The sequence below is a fragment of the Tamandua tetradactyla genome, chromosome 15, assembly GCF_023851605.1.
Source record: "Tamandua tetradactyla isolate mTamTet1 chromosome 15, mTamTet1.pri, whole genome shotgun sequence".
NCBI lineage: Eukaryota > Metazoa > Chordata > Mammalia > Pilosa > Myrmecophagidae > Tamandua > Tamandua tetradactyla.
The window spans coordinates 54,656,336-54,677,454 of NC_135341.1; the positions used below are offsets into that span (position 1 = coordinate 54,656,336).

Here is a 21,119-nt window from a genome sequence, read left to right on the forward strand (position 1 = left end):
TTTTTTTCAACTTCTTTTTTTTTTAGTCAGCAGATAGAAACAGTTCCATTGCTGAATAGATAGTAAAATTTAACCCTATAAGATGGTAAAAAATATTAAGTTGGTAGCCCTGAGTCACAGATAGCAGTGCTCATGCAAAGAATGGAGTTTAATCACATCAGTGTTAAAGGGCAAATACGGGTCTGCCTGAAGTTAGTTCTGATTTCCCAGACTAAGAATGACAAATTCACATTATAGTTTGATACCTATGCTAGAATGATTTCTGACTGAAGCTAGAACACTGCACAATTCTAGGGGACAGCATTCACGTTGTAGTCTGTTGTGGACATCATCTCCTGCAGTTATATAGTGACAACCTCACAGAGATACTGTTTCTAACAGCTTACCATTCTTGATCAAGCCCTTGAGAGTTTATACGATAAGTATGCATTCCTTCATTGTCACCACTTTCTTACTTTAAAATGGTCTAAAACATCAAAAAAATTCTCTCTATTCACATAAACATTTGTTTTGTTGATACAGAATATAATTTTTATATGAGCCCATTATTACTTTTTTTTTTAATTGAGCAGAATGAGTTCATGACAGTGTTAAATAATACCTGATGGCTAAGGAAATACTACTATAGCTCCTCAAATGTGATCACCACTACAAAGAAGCTAAAAGTTCTTATTGACACAGAAAGAAAAATCTAACAAGCAAACATGGGTAATTTCTGGCATTTGCAGAGTAACTCTGGTAAACTCCAGAAGAGATGGAAAGAATTACTCCCAATACTTAAAACTCATACTCATTCCCCAAATGTTGAAATGAGATTTCACACAGTCATGGAATGAAGTTGTCTGGTCCATCTCTTCTGCTAAGTCGGCATTTCCCAAAGTTTCCATGTAGTATTAAAAGGGTTCAATGGTCAATAAATCTGACATGCCACAATTACCCCTCTCAGAGCATCACCATGCACATAATTTATTAAGGCATTGAGAAGTCCTGTAACAAAGCAGTTAGTTTTGTTTTAACAAAGTGTTTTCAACAGTTATTTGATCAGAAAATCTGTTTTTCTGTTTCTTTTGTTTTCTGGAGTTTCAGTCAGATAGGAAACAACCATTCAAGATTACTATGCATATGTGTATTAAATATTTGTAAAGATTTAAAATATAACAACATCCAAAACTAAAGTAAGATTTCTTTAATAATTGCAGGGTACTAAAGGAAACTGCAGTGCTTCAGAGTCAACACTATATTGGTTGATAACTTTATTTGGTAAAATGACAAGTAAAATAACATTTACTATAAATACAGTGATACCAGAAATAAACGAAATGCAAAAAAAGCCTGATTTCTACTCCTCACTGTGACTTAGCACATAATTCTCATAAAATAGGTAAAAGCATATCAATATCTGAGGCTGACAGCATTTTAACTGCTTAGTGAGAAATATAACTGTACTTATTTTGTTTGTACTTACTTAAAATCCCATTTGTCAGAAAACACCTAAGTCTGTAACTTCAGGAACTCACAACCTTAGCAATAATCTCTCCTCCTATGATTGACTAAATGATGATTATCTACTGATATCAAAACAATGGCACCTACTGATGATTATTACAATACTTACCACATTAAAAAAAGAATCCAGACCAATGCTATACTTTAGTACATTCTGGATTAGACCAAGTAAAACTTAACAACAAGCTGAAGGACATTCTATAAAACAAAAACAAAAAGTCAGTTAGGCTACTTCTGTCTGTTTTTCTTTCCTATGGACTCACACTGAGGAAGAAGATAGTCTGGGAACTTGATGACTGAATCAAATCTGAAATCTTCATCTAAAACTTCTCTACACTTACCTTAAGAGAAGTTCTTTGGGTAACTTTTTGTTAATAAGGCCTTCATCACTGTTTGAGAAAACCTGGAATTAAAAACAAAGAAATTGTTAAACTGTTCTTTAAAAGAATATCAAAAAATTAATTTTTTTATACCAAATTAGAACCATACCAGTTACTGTCCAACAGATACAGTGATTACTAATTTCATGAAGCTAACTGCAGAGCAAGGAATTTGCCTCCAAGGAGAAGTCAGATTTTTATCCCAACTGCTGCGTGGCAACACACAGCCAAGACCATACCAAACAGTATTGAAGATCCCTCACTTCTTTTCTTTTTTTTTTTTAAACATAACATACAAACATGAACATTCTTACCATATGAACCTTCCATTTTTGGTATATAATCAACAACTTACAGTATCATCACGTAGTTGTATATTCATCACCATGATCACTTCTTAGAACATTTACATCAATTCAGAAAAAGAAATAAAAAGAAAAAAAAACTCATACATATCATACCCCTTACCCCTCCCTCTCACTGACTGCTAGTATTTCCATCTACCCAATATATATAATTTTTTTTTTACAAACTGAACCTGTAGGTTTTATTCAATGTCTTAATAAACATATACACTGTTCAATATCTTAAATATACATACACGCATACACATTTAATTCATTTATCTATTTATCAAGTATTTGATTTTATATATACCCAAAAAAGCTCCTCTTGGGACTCAGCCCCTTGAATTAGGGACTTCAGTGATTTGGCTCATAGCTGTGACTCCTGGTCGGGCAGCCAGGACTATCTTTCCTTCTTTCTCCTGGGGAAAGAAACCACTTTTCCTCCATTGTCTAGAAAGAGCAAACTTCAATTCTCTAAAACTCTTCCCTTGCCCCTAAGCACCTTATGTTATCCTTTTCCTACAGCAAGGAAAAGAAATGGCAGATGTTTTCCTTTATCTTTTAATCCAAACCAGAAAAACAAGGCAGTCTAGTCAAAATGCATTAGGACCAGTAAGAGATCGCTTCCTTAATGCTACTCATTTGCTCAAAGGTTTTATTAAAATTATTCATTTTTTTTTTTTTAATACATGGGTAGGCACCGGGAATCGAACCGGGGTCCTCTGGCATGACAGGCAAGCGTTCTTGCCTGCTGAGCCACCGTGGCCTGCCCAAAATTATTCATTTTTAAAAAAATTTATTTATTAATTAAAAAAATAAGAAACAAAATAAAACATACATAATCAGTAGTTCACAATATCATCACTTAGTTGCATAGTCATCATTTCTTAGAACATTTGCATTATTTTAACGTTTGTTTCCCCCATTTTTTTCTATACCCCTTACCACTCCCTCTCATTGATCACTAGCATTTCAAATTACTAAATTTATTTTAACATTTGTTCTCCCAATCATTTATATATTTTTAATCCATATGTTTTACTCATCTGTCTGTACCATAGATAAAAGGAGCACCAGATACAAGGTTTTCACAACCACACAGTCACATTGTGAAAGCTATATCATTATACAATCATCTTCAAGAAACATGGCTACTGGAACACAGCTCTACATTTTCAGGCACTTCCCTCCAGCCTCTCCAATATACCTTAATTTAAAAAGGTGGTATCTATATAATGTGTAAGAATAACCTTCAGGATAACCTCTCCACTCTGAAATCTCTCAGCCATTGACACTTTCTTTTGTCTCACTTCTCTTTTCCCCCTTTTGATCTAGAAGGTTTTCTCAATCCCTTTATGTCAAGTCCCAGCTCATTCTAGGATTTCTGTCCCATGCTGTCAGGAAAGTCCATACCCCTGGGAGTTATGTCCCACATAGAGAGGGGTATGGCAGTGAGTTTGCTTTTTGCGTTGGCTGAGAGAGAAAGGCCACATTTGAGCAACAAAAGAGGTTCTCTGGGGGGTGACTCTTAGGCCTCATTTTAAGTAGGCTTAGCCTATTCTTTGCAGGGATAAGTTTCATATGAACATACCCCAAGATTGAGGGCTCAGCCTATTGCTTTAGTTGACCCCACTGCTTGTGAGAATATCAGGAATTTTCCATATGGGGAAGTTGAATTTTCCCCTTTCTTGTCACTTCGCGTAGGGGACTCTGCAAATACTTTTTTATTCACTGTTCAAATTACTCTGAGATCCCTCATTTCTGAAAGAGGTTTTGTGGGATATAGAATGCTTGCTTGGGAATTTTTTGCTTTCAGCACTTTAAATATGTCATTCTGTGCCTTCTTGCTTCCAGGGTTTCTGATGAAGCAGAACTTCATCTTACTGAGGATACTTTCTACATGACACATTACTTTCCTCTTGCAATTTTCAGAATTCTCTTTATCTTTGGAATTTGACAGTTTAATTACAATGTCATGGTATGGGTCTATCTTCATTAAATTTGGAAAACCTTCAGCCATTATTTCCTCAAATATTTTCTTGATGCCGTTCTCTCTTTCTTCTTCTGGGACTCCATAATGCATATATTAGTATATTTGATGTCCGTCCACAGGCTCCTGAGGCTCTGTTCACCTCTCTTCATTCTTTCTTCTTTCTGTTCTGCTGACTAAAAGATTTCAATTGTCTTATCTTCAAGTTTTCTGATTCCTTCTTCTGCTAGCTTCCATCTGCCCATCTTGGCAATTTTAAATTTCTGTTACTAGGGTCTTAAGCTCTGTTCAGTTTAGTTTGTTTTCATAATTCCTATCTGTCTGTATTGATATTCTCTTTGTTTCCATCTAGTTTTCCTGATTTCCTGTGTGACTTTTTTCTTTTTTTAAACATCTTTAGTATGTCCCCAAATTGTTCCTCCTCAATGATGGTTTATAATGCTTCTCCTTTGTGTGGACCATCACCATCTGTTTCTTTGTATGTTTCGTAATCCTTTGTTGAAACCTGGACATTTTGATTTTTAGTATGTTATTGCTAGAATTTAGATTCTGAGGTGTCTGTTCCTTAAACTTACATTCAGCTAGTGTTATGACAGGAGCTACCAAAAATGAAAAAGGAAAGGGAAGCACCTTTTCCAGTCTTTGCAGATTGACCTATGCGAGTACTCTTCTTTAGAGTTTATACAGACAGTGAGTTTAGAGAACATCAAGACCAGACTAGGGGCCACATGCATCTTGTGTTACGTATGTGTGTGTGGCTGTAGAAATCCCCCAACTTATATGGATAGATACAAATGTACCCTCTTCCCCAAGAACACAGTCCCAAGCACTGTAAGGTTACGTTCTACAGCCAACCATCCCTTGCCCCAGGCAACCACATCTTGACAGCTCTCCCATGGAATTCTGTAGACAAGCTCTCTGAATTGCCTTCTACACAATAGGGAAAGCACTGGGATGGTGAGCTTGCAATGAATGTCCTGGTTCAGTCCCTCAGGTTGCCACCAGACAGCTTGGGCTAGACAAACATCTCCCAATGTGTGCATGATACTTACTATACTCCCTTCAGAACCAGGACCTACAATTCCCACTCTCAGCACAGGCAGGCTCCATGCCAGCCAGTGAGGGGCTAAAGGAAGAGCCAGTAAGTGGGCTAGGAGTGCCTACTTTTTGAAAGATGACTTTTTTTTTTTCATTCAGGGCTCACTGTGTTACTGCAATTCCCCTAAATGTTTTTTGGAGCTTTGAGAAAGATGTTTTTGCTAGTTCTTGCTGTTTGTTCAAAGCTTCTATAGTTCCCTGAAGCTTTTCCTGCTACCATTTAGATCAGGGTGGGGTCCCCAGTGTCACTCTATTCACTAGTGAGTTTAATCCATTTACTTTTTTATGTGGTAAGTTATTATCGCTTTTTTTAATCAATAAAATACATACTTGTTAAATAAAGTCGTCTTTGCTGAAATTATAAATAAACTGTTCAGGGTTAAAGAATGAATCTTTCTATTGCATTTATATATTACTTAACTACAGAAACAATTTTTTCTTTATTATATAGTATTTAAAAAGATGTCTTAGATTTTAAATCTAAAAACCTATGATAAGAGTTTTAAAAACATTTAAAAATTGAGGTACGATTTTTAATATTAATATATACATATTGCATAATCTAAATATATTTAATATAAGCATTAGCCTTTTCTCAATTTGTTTTTCTTACAATATGGCCTGACTTTGCAGAGCAAAGGTTCTTACCTGGGGGCAACTTTGACCCCCAGGGGACATCTGGCAATGTCTGACATCATTTTGGTTGTCTCAACAGAGAGAAAAGAGTAATACTGGCATCTAATCTGTAAAGACCAAATGCGCTGTTAAATATCATAAAATGTACAGGACAACCCCTAGAACAAAGAATTATCTGGCTCCAAATGTCAACAGTGTCAAGGTTAAGAAACCCTATTGTGGAGTATGACCCAATTGCCATTTTATGTATAGCCCCTCTGTCCACTATAATTCTGAAAACACGTACTTTACTAACCGCCAAGACCATTTAAAGATTTAACCTAATCAACATCTATATTTGCTCACTACCAAAACATGATTAACTTTAAAAATGAAAATAGTATTTCCAAAATTAATGCACTACAAATCAACTTAGAACGATATAGATTAGGATTCATACCATTTAATTTCCCTTGAATCTGTTCTGCTAGTTTAAATTGTTAATACTGAAAGTTAACTAGCACTGCCTCAAAGCAGCAAAGCAAAAACCTTCTTAGCACATTTTCTTGGACCATGTTAAAAAAGTAATCAGTGGAGGTGACACCATCACAATACATGGCAATGTAAACAACTAATGAAAACCTCTTCCCTGAGATGTGTGTGGGGAAAAAGACTATTATCACTTGTTCAGAACTCTGGAGAAAGGTATAGACTGAAGAAGGATCCAACAAAAACTGAATCAAAGAAAGGAAAAAAACATCACGTAGAAAACTTCCGTCCGGAACTGGCCAGTCTTCTCCTATCCTCCCCACACACCTTGGGAAGTGCACAGAAGCAGCAGCAGGGATCCCTCCCACCTTCCATCAGGGACACAGACTATATAATCTCTCACAGCAGTGAGACAGATCCCTACCTATGTCCAGACACAGAGACCCAAACCCACAGCAAGAAGCCAGGCAGAAACTCCCTAAATCAACGAGCAGAATATATGGAATAAAAATAAATAATAGGGGGAGCAAATGTTAAAATAAATTTAGTTTGAAATGCTAGTGATCAATGAAAGTGAGGCGTAAGGGATATGGTATGTATAATCTTTTTTTTCTGCTTTCATTTATTTATCTTTCTGTTGTCTTTTTATTCTTTTTCTGAATTGATGCAAATGTTCTAAGAAATGATGAATATGCAACTATGTGATGATACTGTGAATTACTGATTATATATGTAGAATGGAATGATCATATGATCATGTTTTTGTTTGTTTGTTGTTAAATTTTTTAAGTAATAAATAAATTTTAAAAAAAGATAGGAGAGAGAGAAGATCTGAAGGAGGGCATAGAGTTGAAGTGCATTTAGTAAGGGTAACTTAAAGAATGAAAAAGAGAAATAGATCTGACAGACAAAAACCAAAGGATAAGAAGTTTCAATCAAGAACTGCCTTTACAGTAATATCTTTGAATGTTAACAGATTAAACTTCCCAATTAAAAGACACAGATTGGCAGAATGAACTTAAAAATATGATCCATCTACATGCTATTTACAAGAGACTCATCTTACGCCCCAAAATAAAATAGGTTGAAGGTTAAAGGATGGAAAAGATATTCTAGGCAAGTAGTAATCAAAAGAAAGCTGGAGTAACTATACCAATATCAAATAAAATAGACTTTAAATATAAGGATATCATAAAAGATAAGGAAGGACACTGTATGGTAATAAAAGGGGCAATTCACCAAAAAGGAATAATAATCATAAATGTTTTTGCACCCGATCAAGGAGCTCCAAAATACATGAGGCAAACACTGGCAAAACAGAAGGGAGCAATACACGTTTCTATAATAATAGCTGGAGACTTCAACACACCATTTTATTCTATAGATAGAACAACCAGGCAGAGAATTAATAAGGAAACAGAGAACCTAGACAATATGATACATGAATTATACCTAACAAACAGATGGTTACAACTTCAGAACACCAGGATATACACTCTTCTCAAATGCTCATGGAACATTCTCCAGGACAGATCATATGCTGGGGGCCTAAAACAGGTCTTAATAATTTTAAAAAGACTGAAATTATTCTAAGCTCTTTTTCTCTGATCACAATGAAATAAAACTGAAAATCAATAACCACCAAAAGAATGGCAGCTTTCACAAATATAGGGAGAGTAAAACAAACAGTGGAGCAAAGAAGAAATTGCAAGAGAAATCAGTAAATATCTGGAAACAAATAAAAATGAGAATACAACATATCACAATCTATGGGATGCAGCAAAGGCAGGACTGAGAGGGAAATTTATAGATTTAAATGCCTACATTAAAAAGAAGAAACAGCTAAAACCAAAGACCTAATAGAACAACTGAAGAAACTACAGAAAGAGTAGCAAACTAATCCTAAAGCAAGCAGAAGAAAAGAAATAACAAAGATTAAAGCAGAAGTAAATGAACTGGAGAGCAACAACAAAAACAACAGACAGAATCAATAAAATTAATAATTGTTTCTTTTAGGAGATCAACAAGATTGACAAACACTTAGCTACACTGACAAAGTCAAAAAGAGAGAAGATGCATGTAAATAAAATTAGAAGTGAGAGGAGGGGTCATTACCATGGACCCCAAAGAAATAAAAAAAATCATAAGAGGATACTATCAACAACTGTATGCCAACAGATTAGACAACTTAGATGAAATAGACAATTTCCCAGAAACACACAAACAACCTATACTGACTCAAGAACAATTAGAAGGCCTCAACAATCCAATCACAAGTAAAGAGATTCAATCCATCATCAAAAACCTTCCTACAAAGAAAAGCCTAGGGCCAGATGGCTTCACAGAGGAATTTTACCAAACATTCCAAGAAGAACTAACACCATTCCTATTCAAACTCTTCCAAATAATTGAAGGAAAGGAAACACTACCAACTCATTCTACGAAGCAAACATCGTTCCATTACCAAAACCCAATAAAGATAGTACAAGAAAGGAAAACTACAGACCAATCACTTGAAGGAATATAGATGCAAACATTCTCAATAAAATACTCGCAAACTGAATCCAACAGCACATAAAAAGAATTATAGACCATTATCAAGTGGGGTTTATTCTAGGCATGCAAGGGTGGTTCAACATAAGGAAAGCAATCAATGTAATATACCACACTAACAAAACAAAAGGAGAAAACCATATGATCACCTCAATTGATGGAGAAAAGGCATTTGACAAAATTCAGCAAACTTTTTGATAAAAACATTTCAAAAGATAAGAATAGAAGGAAACTTCCACTATGATAAAGGGCATATTTGAAAAACCCACAGCCAGCACTGTACTTAACAGTGAAAGACTGAAAGCCTTCCCTCAACATAGGTAGTGACACAAGGATACCCACCATCACCATTGTTATTCAACATTGGGCTAAAATTCCTAGCTAGAGCAAAAGGGCAAGAAAAAGAACAGGCATCAAAATCAGAAAGATTTAATAACTAACTTTTCCAACTCTGCAAAATAGGTTGTTGGCATGTTTATGTTCACACCAAATACCATCAAATTGAACCTTGTAGTGAATTCTCATTTTTCTTTTTTTTTTTTTTTTTTGTATGCTCTGTGATGGGGGGGTCACATTTCATTCTTTTCCCATGTGACTATCCCATTATTGGCACACCATTTGTTGAATTTTATTGGGGGGGGGCAGTACATGGGCCAGGAATTGAACCCAGGTCTCCTGCATGGCAGGTGAGAAATCTACCACTGAACTACCCTTGCATCCCCTATAGTGAATTCTTAAATCAGCTTTTAAATGCCTCTGTGTTCTTGTCTTACTCCAATAGCAATATTTTCTTCAAATTCCCCTGGATTACTTAATAGATGACTACTACAAGTATTACTGAAACAACCTGGAAAGGTACTTTTAGCATATGATCACTGCTGTAGTAGGAGCTTATTTTAGGTGTTGAATAGATGCTAAACGTTCCATGCCATAATCCTTCATCAATGCTTTCATTCAGGTGACAATTTTTTTTGGTCTCAGTTCCAATTTTATTGTCATTTTCAACAATAATACCCATCTTCGTAAGAGGTTAAACTTGTTATTTGTCAATACCGTTGGCATTTATTTCAGGCACTGTTACACATATCTGAACTGTCCAAAAAGCCCCTCACTCCTGCTGCAGTGGCACTCCAGTTATTAAGTCCAGTAATGTGAACACATAATTTATAACCTTTAAAAAATTTTTTAAAATTTTTTATTGGAGAAGGTATGGGTTTACAGATCAATCGTGTGTAAGATACAAGATTTCCAAAATACCATCCCATCAACACCTTGCACTGGTGTGCCACATTTGTTACAAGTGATTACAGCACTCTTGTAATTGTATTATTAGTTAACAGTCATTACCTTTGTTACAATTGATAAAAGAGTATTAAAACAGTATTAACTATTGTCCACAGTTTACATTAGGTGTATTTTACCCATATACCACCATATTAGTTTTTTTTTATTTTTTTACTTTTTTTAAACATAAACACGAACATTCTTACCATATGAACCTTCCATTCTTCGTATATAATCAACAACTCACAATATCATCACATAGTTGTATACTCATCACAACAATCATTTCTTAGAACATTTGCATCAATTCAGAAAAAGAAAAAAACGCATATATACAACACCCCTTACCACTCCCTCTCATTGATTGCTAGTATTTCCATCTACCCGATATATTTTAGTCCTTGTTTCCACTATTTTTTCTACACCCCTTATCACTCCCTTTCATTAATCCCTACCATTTCAATCTACTAAATTTATTTTAACATTTGTTCCCCCATCATTTATTTACTTTTAATCCATATGTTTTACTCATCTGTCTGTACTGTAGATAAAAGGGGCATCAGACAGAAGTTTTTCACAATCACACAGTCACACTGCGAATGCTATATATATCATTATAATCATCTTAAAGAAACATGGCTACTGGAACACAGCTCTACATTTTCAGACATTTCCCTCCAGCTTCTCCAATAAACCTTAATTAAAAAGGTGATATCTATATAATGTGTAAGAATAACCTCCAGGATAACCTCTCCACTCTGTTTGAAATCTCTCAGCCATTGACACTTTCTTTTGTCTCATTTCTCTCTTCCCTCTTTTGGTCTAGAGGTTTTCTCTTTTCCTTGATGTTGAGTCCCAGCTCATTCTGATTTCTTTCCTACAGAAAGGTTCACACCCCTGGGAGTCATGTCCCACGTAGAAAGGGGGAGTTTGCTTTTTGCATTGGCTGAAAGAGAGGGGCCTCATCTGAGCAACAAAAGAGGTTCTCTGGGGGGACTCTTAGGCCTCATTTTAAGTACGCTTAGCCTATCCTTTGCAGGGATAAGTTTCATATGAACAAACCCCAAGATTGAGGGCTCGGCCTTTTGCTTAGGTTGTCCCCACTGCTTGTGAGAATATCAGGAATTCTCCACATGGGGAAGTTGAATTTTCCCCCTTTCTCACCATTCCCCCAAGGGGACTTTACAAATACTTTTTTATCCACTGTTCAAATCACTTTGGGATTTATTGGGGCATCACTCTGGACAAACCTACAAAATATCATTACCTACTCAAGGTTCCATGTACTTATGGTGTTCAATTAAACTGTCCACATATGTTATATTAGGAAATGAACTAGTCCAATTATAAATTTTGTACCAAAGAAACATTTTTTGCTTTAGTCTTACACATAAATTAAAGTTTTAAAATGTGAATTACCATCTATTTTCAACACCCTGCAATACTGACATTCCTTTGTTCTTCCTCATGCAAAAACATTTTTTTAATTTGTATATTTAGTCACTATTATTGTACACTCTGGGCATTCCTAGATTATGCCATCTCAGTCTTTATCGTCTATCTTTCCTTCTGATTTCATTTGTACCACCATATTATTAACATCTTGCATTAGTGTCATATGTATGGATGTATCAATTGTAATTCATGAAAGAACATTCTTAAAATGTACTATTTACTAAGTCCATTGTCTATAATAGGGTTCACAAAGTCATACAGCCTTACATTTTATTTTTTAATTTTTAATCTTATAATATATAGTACCTAAAGAGTCCTCTTTTAACCACAATCACCTATATAATTCAGTGCTTTTAAAGACACTCACCATAATGTGCTACCACCACCACCATCCACTTCAAATCCTTTACAAGTCAACCTAAACAGAAATTCTGTACAAATTAAGCATTAAGTTCCCATTCTCAGAACCCAATCTATCCCCAGATACACTATATTCTAGATTTTAACTCTATGAGTTTCCTTATTATAAGTTTATATTAGCGAGATTATACAGTATATGTCCTTTTGTGTGTGCCTTGTTTCACTCAGCATAACATTCCCAAGAATCATCCATGTTGTCAAAGACATCAGGAATTCATTCCCTTTTATGGATGAATACTCAACTGCATGTATATACCTTAATCATTCATGAGACGAAGGAATGATGAACACTTGCGTTGCAAACTTAGTTTGGCAGTTGTCGAATAATGCCACTATGAACATTGGTGTGCAAATATCTTTTCGAGTCCCTATGATGAACACTTGCGTTGCAAACTTAGTTTGGCAGTTGTCGAATAATGCCACTATGAACATTGGTGTGCAAATATCTTTTCGAGTCCCTACTTTCAATTCTTCTGGGTATATACCTAGTAGTGGGATTGCAGTATCATATGGTAGTTCTATACTTAGCTTTCTGAGGAACACCCAAACTATATTCACAATAGCTGCACCATTTTACACTCCCACCAGCAATGAATGAGTGTTCCTATTTCTCCACATCCTCTTGACACATAAAGTTTTCTATATGATTAATAGTAGCCATTTTAGTGGGCGTGAAATGATATCTCATTGTAGTTTTCATTTGCATTTCTTAATACTCAGAGATCTTGACATCTTTTCATATACTTTTTAAAAGCCATTTGTATATCCTTTTTGGAGAAATTCAAGTTGTGTTAGTGTGCAAGCTGTCAGAATGCATATACCAGAACTGGAATGGCTTTTTAAAAGGGGAATTTAATAAGTTACAACTTTACAGTTCTAAGCCTACAAAAATACCCAAACTAAGGTACCCAGGGTAAGGAACCTTAATTCAAGGAAGACCGACAGGGCAGAAACAACTCTGTCAGCTGGGAAGTCACGTGGCTGGCATCTGCTGGTCCCTTGCTCCTGGGCTCCATGCTTTCAGCCCCTATTCCTGTGGCGGTTCTTCACTTTGCTTCTCTGGGGCTAATTTTCTTCTCTTGGCTTCCCTTGGCCCTCTCCAGGTTCTGGCTTGCTTAACATCTCATGTGATGTCTGCTGGGCTCCAAGCATCTCCAAACATCTGTGTCTCTATTCTCTGAAGCAACTGTTCTCCAAGAGTCTACATCTACTCTCTCTGTAGGTTCTGAGGCATCTATAATTTCTGTAGTTTCTGGCTCTCTTCAAAATGTTTCCTCTTTTAAAGGATCCCAGTAAACTAATCAAGACCCAGTTGGAATGGGTAGAGTCACATCTCCACCTAATCCAAGGTCACACCCACAATTGGGCAAGTCATATCTCTGTGGAGAAAACCTAATCAAATGTGTCTGCCCTACAATATTGAATTAAGATTAAAAGCAGCAGCTGCTTCCACAAGAATGAATCAGGATTATAACATGGATTTTCTGGGGTACATAATATTTTCACTGGACACAAGTCTCTTGCCCATTTTTAAGTTGGGTTGACTTTTACCATTGAGTTGTAGGATTTCTTTATATATTCTGGATATTAAACCCTTATCAGAGATATGCTTTCCAGATATTTCCTCTCATTCAACAGGTTCTTTCACTTTCATGATGAAGTCCTTTAAGCACAAAAGTTTTTCATTTTGAGAAGGTTCCATTTATCCATTTTTGCTTTAGATGAAAAGTCTGAGATACCATGGCCTAACATGAGATCATGAAGCTGCTTCCCTTTATTTTCTTCTAGGAGTTCTACAGACCTGAGTCTTACAATTAGGTCTTTGATCCATTTGAAGTTACTTTTTGTGTACAGTGTGAGAGGGGTTCTCTTTCATTTCCTTACATATGGATCCAATTCTCACAACACTATCTATTGAAGAGACTATTCTCTCCTACTTGGGTTGTCTTGGTTTTGCTGAAGCTGATAAAAAGCAATATACCAGAAATGAAATGAACTTTCAGATAGCAAAGTTCATGGTGCCATCTGCTGGTCCTTCTCTCCTGGGTTTCATGGCTTCCAGCTTCTGGCTGCAGTGGTGTCCTCACTTCAGCTTCTCTGGGTGTCCTTTTCTCTCAGCTTCTGTCTGGGGCTTTTATCTGCGTCTCTCAATTTAATTTCTTAGCTTCTGTATGTGTTTTATCCTCTTATAAAGGAACTGCACCCATAGGAATGAATTTATAGAATATGGCTTTTTCTAGGGTCCGTAACAGCTTCAAATCACCACAGGTAGACTTGGCAGCCTTGTCAAAAATCAACTGGACATAGGTGTGAGGGTCTACTTCTGAACTCTCCATTCAATTCCATTGGCTATTATATCTATCCTTGTTCCCATGCTGGCTTTTTTTTTTTTTTTTTTTACCACTGAAGTTTTGTGATATGTCTTAAAGGCAGAGAGTCTGACTCGTCCACCTCTGTTCTTTTCCAAGATATTTCTGGCTTTTCAGGGCCCATTAACCTTCCAAATAAATCTGATAATTAGCTTTTCCATTTCAGATAAGTAGGTTGGTGGAATGACCAGGGTTGCACTGAATCTTTAAATCAGTTTGGGTAGAACTGACATCTTAATGATGTCAATGATATTTAGTCTTCCAATCCATGAACAAGGAATGTCCTTCCATTTATTTAGGTCTTTGATTTCTTTTAACAATCTTTTGTAGTTTTCTGTGTATACGTCCTTTACATCCTTGGATAAATTTATTCCTTGATATTTGATTCTTTCAGTTGCTATTGTAAATAGAATTTTTTTCGCTTGATTTCTTCTTCCTATTGTTCATTACTAGTATATTAAAAATTTACTGACTTTTGGGGGTTAAACCTGTACTCGGCCACTTTGCTGAGATTTCTTAGCCCTAGCAACTGTGTTGTAGATTTCTCAGGACCTTCTACATAAATAGGATCATATCATCTGCAAACAGTGAAAGTTTTACTTCTTCCTTTTCAATTTAGATGCCTTTTATTTCTATTTCTTGCTTAACTGTTCTGGCTAGAATTTCCAATTCAACGTTGAATAACAGTAGTGACAGTGGGCATCCTTTTCTTCTTCTGGATCTTGGAGAGAAAGCTTTCAGTCTTTCACCATTGAGCATGACATTAGCTGTGGGTTTTCTACATATGCTGTTGGCCATACTGAGGAAGGTTACTTCTATTACTAGTTCTAAGTGTTTTTATCAAGAAAGAACACTGGGTTTTTTCAAACACCTTTTCTATATCAATGTTGATAATAAACATGATTATCTCCTTCATTTTGGTAACCCATTACCCCTTCGTTTTGGTAATGGGCTGGATAACATTGATTTTTCATGTTGAACCATCCTTGCATACCTGGGATAAGCCTACTTGATCACAGGTGTATAATTTATTTAATGTGTTGTTTGATTCTATTTGCAAGTATTGCAGTGAGGATTTCTGCATCTATATTCATAAGAGAAATTGGTCTGTAATGTTCTTTTTCTGTAGTATCTTTATCTCACTTTGGATTTCCGGGGGTGTTGGCTTCATATTTTCAATTTCTGGGAACAGTATGAGCAGGACTGGCATTAATTCTTCTTCAAATGGTTGACAGAATTCACTTGTGAAGCTATCTAGTCCTAGGCTTTTCTTTGTTATGAGGCTTTTGATGACTGATTCAGTCTCTTTATTTGTAATCAATCTTTTGATGTCTTCTATTTCTTCTAGAGTCAGTGTTAACGTGGTTTTAGGAATTTGTCCATTTCGCCTAGGTTATTTAATTTGTTGGCATACAGTTGCTCATAGTATCCTCTTGTGATTCTCTTTATTTCTGAGGGATCAGTAGTAATGTCCCCCCCTCAATTCTGATTTATTTATTTTACATACTCTCTTCTGTCCTTTGTCAGTCTAGCTAAAAGTTTGTCTGTTTTATTGATCTTCTCAAATAATCAACTTTTGGCATTGTTCATTCTCTCTACTGGTTTTTATTTTCAATTTCTGCTCCTATTTTTGTTATTTCTTTCCTCCTGCTTGCCATGGGATTAGTTTGCTGTCCTATTCCTAGTTCCTACAGGTGTCATGTCTTTAATTTTAACTCTTTCTACTCTTCTAATGTAAGCTTTTAGGGCTATAAATTTTCCCCTCAGGACTACGTTCACTGCATCCCATAGCTGTTTTTTAATGTGTCTCCCTCATATATGTATTTCTACATCTGTACATAAATACACACAGAGGAAGATATATGATGTGTATATCACAGTGAATTCTGTTCACAACTTTTTTGGGGGGTGGTGCGGTGGGGGTGGTGCATGGGCTGGGAATCAATCCTGGATCTCCAGCAGGAGAGGTGAGAATTCCACCACTGAACTATCTGTGCACCTTCAAGGACCCCATAACTTTTGATACGTTGTGTTCTCATTTTCATTCATCAAGATATTTACTCATTTTCCTTGCAACTTCTTCTTTGGCACAATGATTAAGAATGTGTCATTTAACTTATATATATCAGTGAATTTTCCAGTTCTCTGCCTGTTACTGATTTCCATCTTCATTCCATTGTGGTCACAGAAAACACTTTGTATAATTTCAGTCTTTTTAAAATTGATTCTGACTTGTTTTGTAACCCAGAATGTGGTCTCTCCTGGAGAATGATCCAGGTGCACTTGAGAAGAAAGAATATCCGGGTGTTTGAGGGGACAATGTTCTGTACCTATTAGGTACAGTTCATTTATCATAATATTCAAATTCTCTGCTTCCTTATTGATCTTCCATCTAAATGTTCTATCTATTGATGAGAGGGTGTATTGAAGTCTCTGACCATTACCACCATAGGTTCCTATTTCTCCTTTCAATTTTGCCAGTGTTTGCCTCATGTATTTTGTGGCACCATAGCTAGGTGCATAAATACTTAGAACTGTCATTTCTTCTTAGTGGATGACCCCCTTTTTGTTAATTTTTAAATTTTTTTAATACCCAAAAAACCCACCAAATGCAAACATTCCTATTTTGATCATTCCGTTCTACATATATAATCAGCAATTCACAATATCATCACATAGTTGCATATTCATCATCAGGGCTCTCCCTTTTATTACTATATAGTGTCCTTCTTTGTCTTTTACAGCAGCTTTTGACTTAAAGTCTATTTTATCTGATATTAGCATAGTTACCCCAGCTCTTTTGTGATTATTATTTGCATGGAATATCTTTTTCCTATACTTCAACCTATTCAGGTCTTTGGGTCTAAAAAGGATCTCCTGTAAACAAGATATAGTTGGATCATGTTTTTTTTTTTTTAATTCATTCTGCCACTCTAATTTAGTCTATTGATATTGATATTGTTATAATTGTAAAAGCAGTCCTTAAGCCATTTTGCCCTTCAGTTTTTATATGTCATATCTTTTTTTTTTTTTTCCTTCATTGCAACCTCTTTTCTTTTGTATGGCTGATCTTTGGTGATGTTATCTGACTGATTCCTTCCTCATTTTAATTTCTGTATTTTAAAAAATTACTTTCTTTGTGGTTACCCTAGGGTTTATATTACAACATCTATAACCTGCCAATTTGAAAAGGTATCAACTTAGCTTCAATAGTATACATGTTCCCTGTTCTCATATCCCTGTTTCCCCTCTTTATGTTGTTTTTGTCCCATTTTAACACTTTATATTTTGCATGTCAATTGTAAGGAAATATGTCTTTTTCTTGTTTAATTGTATTCTGACTCATACTAATAGAGCTAAGAATAGAGCTGTATATTGAAAATCCAGTACTATTGGGTTTTACATTTATTCTTTTAGTTACTCTTACCAATAATCTTCATTTCTTTACACCATGCCAAAGCCACTTTCCTGCCTTTTCTTTTCAACCTCTGAACTCCTTTTAGTAATTCTTGTAGGGCAAATCTTCTGTTGACAAACTCTGTTTCTGTCTATCTGTGAATATTTTAATACTCTCTCATTTTTGAATGATACTTTTGCCAGATAAAGAATTTTTGGCGTTTTTATTTTTAAGTGCCTTAAGTATATCATACCACTGCCTTCTGGCCTCCATGGTTCCTGATGAGAAATTGGCACTCAGTCTTATTAAGGATCCCTTGTATGTGATGAATGCTTTCTTCTTGTTATTTTCATAATTCTATTATCTTCAGCATTTGACATTCTGATAATTATGTGTCTCAGAGCAGGTCTATTAGACTCTATTCTCTTTGTAGTATGCTGAGCTTCTTGAACATGTACACATGTCTTTCATAAGTGTTAGGAAAGTTTTGGCATTATTTCCTGAAATATTCTCTCTGCCCCCTTTTCCTTCTCTTCTCCTTCTGGGACACCGTTGACATGTATATTTGTATGCTTCATGCTGTCACTAAAATCTTTGAGATACTACCCAATTTTTTCTATCTCTGCTTTTATGCCTGTATTTTCTCAATTGTCCTTTCACCTGGTTGATTCTTTCTTCTGCCTACTCAAGTCTGCTTTTATCTGTCTCTAGTATATTTTTAAAATCTCTACTGTTGTTCCTTTCATCAACATAATTTCTGTTATATTCCTTTTTATATTTTCAAGTTCTTCTTTATGCTCACATTACCCTAAATGCCTTTATCTTTTTATGCATATTTTACTTCATCTCCTTGAACTGATTATTGATATTTGTTTGAACTTCTTTGATTAGTGTTTCCAAATTCTGTGTCTCCTTCGATGTTTTCATTTCTTCCCTTGACTGAGCCATAATTTCCTGCTTCTTAATAGGGCTTGTAATATTTTGCTAATGTCTATGCATCTGATTATTTTGATGACTTAACCCTGAAGGTCCAGCTCTGCCTTTCGTCTAGGGTTTTGTATACTGACTTTGTGTTAAGGCTCTTCTTGGATGCTTTGACTTACTCTAGATCTTTAGAATAGCTCATATTTAACCAATCAGATTTTCTCAGCTCTTCTTCTGATTCTTGCCTCAGACATGTGGTACAATTTTTAAGATTGCAATTTATGTGTAATTGTTTCATCTCCAGGAGAAACCTTTCTTTCCTCTGTTCCTTCTCCAAGAATCTTGATCTGTTCTGCTTTTGTGCAGAATTTTCTCACCAGTCCATATCATTAAAATTTTCTCCCTCATTCAGTGCCCTATTTTCGTTACTCTTTTCAGTTCTGGGACCCTCCTGTCTTACTGCAGTTCAATTTCACACCCTCTTTTTTCTCTCTCTGTGAGGCTTTTCTGCCTTTGATTTCTTCCCCATTTGGACATCCCACTCAGGGGAGCCAGTGGGATTAATCTTGAGAGGTGGGTCACTCCAGAAAAGTCCATCTTACATTTAGACGGCCTAAGATTTAGATGGCCTAAGCAACAGAAAACGAATTGAGTTGATGCAGCATCTGCCAGCCACAGCTCCACTGCAGTCTCTTCTCTCTCCCACTCCACCTCCCATGGGGGGCTTTTCAATGCATCACTCCTCAGCAGCTGATTTTTCACCCTAGATCTCTTTGGACTTGGGTCCCTGTGCCTGAGTTTGCATGGGGTTCTACCGCTGCTATGAGTGGCTCTATAATCCCTGGGGGAGGCGGGGGGAATCTGAGCCACCGTCTCTGAGCAACTCCCAAGCTGTGAGGTCTGAGTGAAGGAGAGGGAAGTGAAATCATGGGTCCAGAATGGACATTTCCTACCTGATATTTTTCTTTGATTCAGCATTTGGGGTGGATTTTGCAGTCTCTGCCATCCTCCAGATTTCTAAGCAAGTGGGATGTGTTTTTTTCACTCAAAGAATCTGTGGGGAGGTTTTTTCAGGTAATGTCTTAGGCTGCCATGTTGATGACACTATCCTAATTTATTTTTCTTTTTTCTGATATTTTATTCAACACATTGTCCTTAAGGTTCATTCACCTAGTTACATGCCTCACAACTTCATTCCTTCTTGAGGCCCCTGGGTGGTCTGTTGTATGTAAATACCACAGTTCCCCCTTCCATTCCTCAGTCATACTCTCAGACATCTCCATCCATTGCTAATCGTGAACACTGCCACCACAAACACCAGTGTGCAAATGTCCATCTGTATCCCCACTCTCAGTTCCTCCAGGTATATACCTAGCAATGGGATTACTAGATCAAATGGTAACCACACCCTTAGCCTTCTGTGGAGCCACCACACTGCCCTCCAGAGGAGTTGCACCTCTCAGCTTCCCTACCAGCAGTAAATAGGTGCATCTCTCTTCCCACATTTTCTCTAGCACTTGTTTCTCTCTGTTCATTTTTAAACAATTTTATTCACACGCCATACAATCCAACCTAAGTCACAGACATGTCTTCACCACTATAATATATATGAAGCTATTTCCTTTTCTTCTGCATAGAATCTATACCCCTTCCCTATACCCCCTGCTTGTTGACATTTAGTTTTGTCATAATGCCCTTATTACATTCAGTGGAAGCGTATTACAATGTCACTGTTGACTACAGACCCTAGCTTGCATTGATTGGACTCTTTCCTGTCTACTATCTATTTTCAACTCCTTGCAATGTTGACATTCATTTGTTCTCCCTCATGAAAAAGTATTTTTATATTTGTAATCATCATCATTGTCCGTCCACTCTAGGCATTCCTAGCTGTTCTAGTTTGCTAGCTGCTGGAATGCAACACACCAGAGATAGACTGGCTTTTAATAAAAGGGGATTTATTTCATTAGTTCTTCAAAGGAAAGGCAGCTACCTTTCCACTGAGGTTCTTTCTTACGTGGGAAGGCACAGGACGGTCTCTGTTGGCCTTCTCTCCAGGCCTCTAGGTTCCAACAACTTTCCCCAGGGTGATTTCTTTCTGCATCTCCAAAGGCCTGGGCTGAACTGCGAGTGCTGAGATGAGGTATGCTGAGCTGCTTGGGCTGTGCTACATTGACCTCTCTCATTTAAGCACCAGTCAATGAAGTCAAACATCATTCATTGCAGCAGGCACGCCTCCTAGCCCACTGCAGATGTAATCAGCAACAGATGAGGTTCACCTACCGTTGGCTC

At 36.4% G+C, this 21,119-nt stretch overlaps 1 protein-coding gene across 2 annotated transcripts in view; it reads right to left on the bottom strand.

Moving 5' to 3' along the window:
* The window catches only part of FBXL2 (F-box and leucine rich repeat protein 2), a 210,464-nt gene that overhangs the window by 163,239 nt on the left and 26,106 nt on the right, over positions 1–21,119 (bottom strand). For both annotated transcript variants that reach the window (XM_077129888.1, XM_077129887.1), the window contains exon 2: positions 1,848–1,909. In XM_077129888.1, the coding sequence (XP_076986003.1) occupies positions 1,848–1,909 (62 nt within the window). The remainder of the gene's footprint in view (positions 1–1,847; positions 1,910–21,119) is intronic.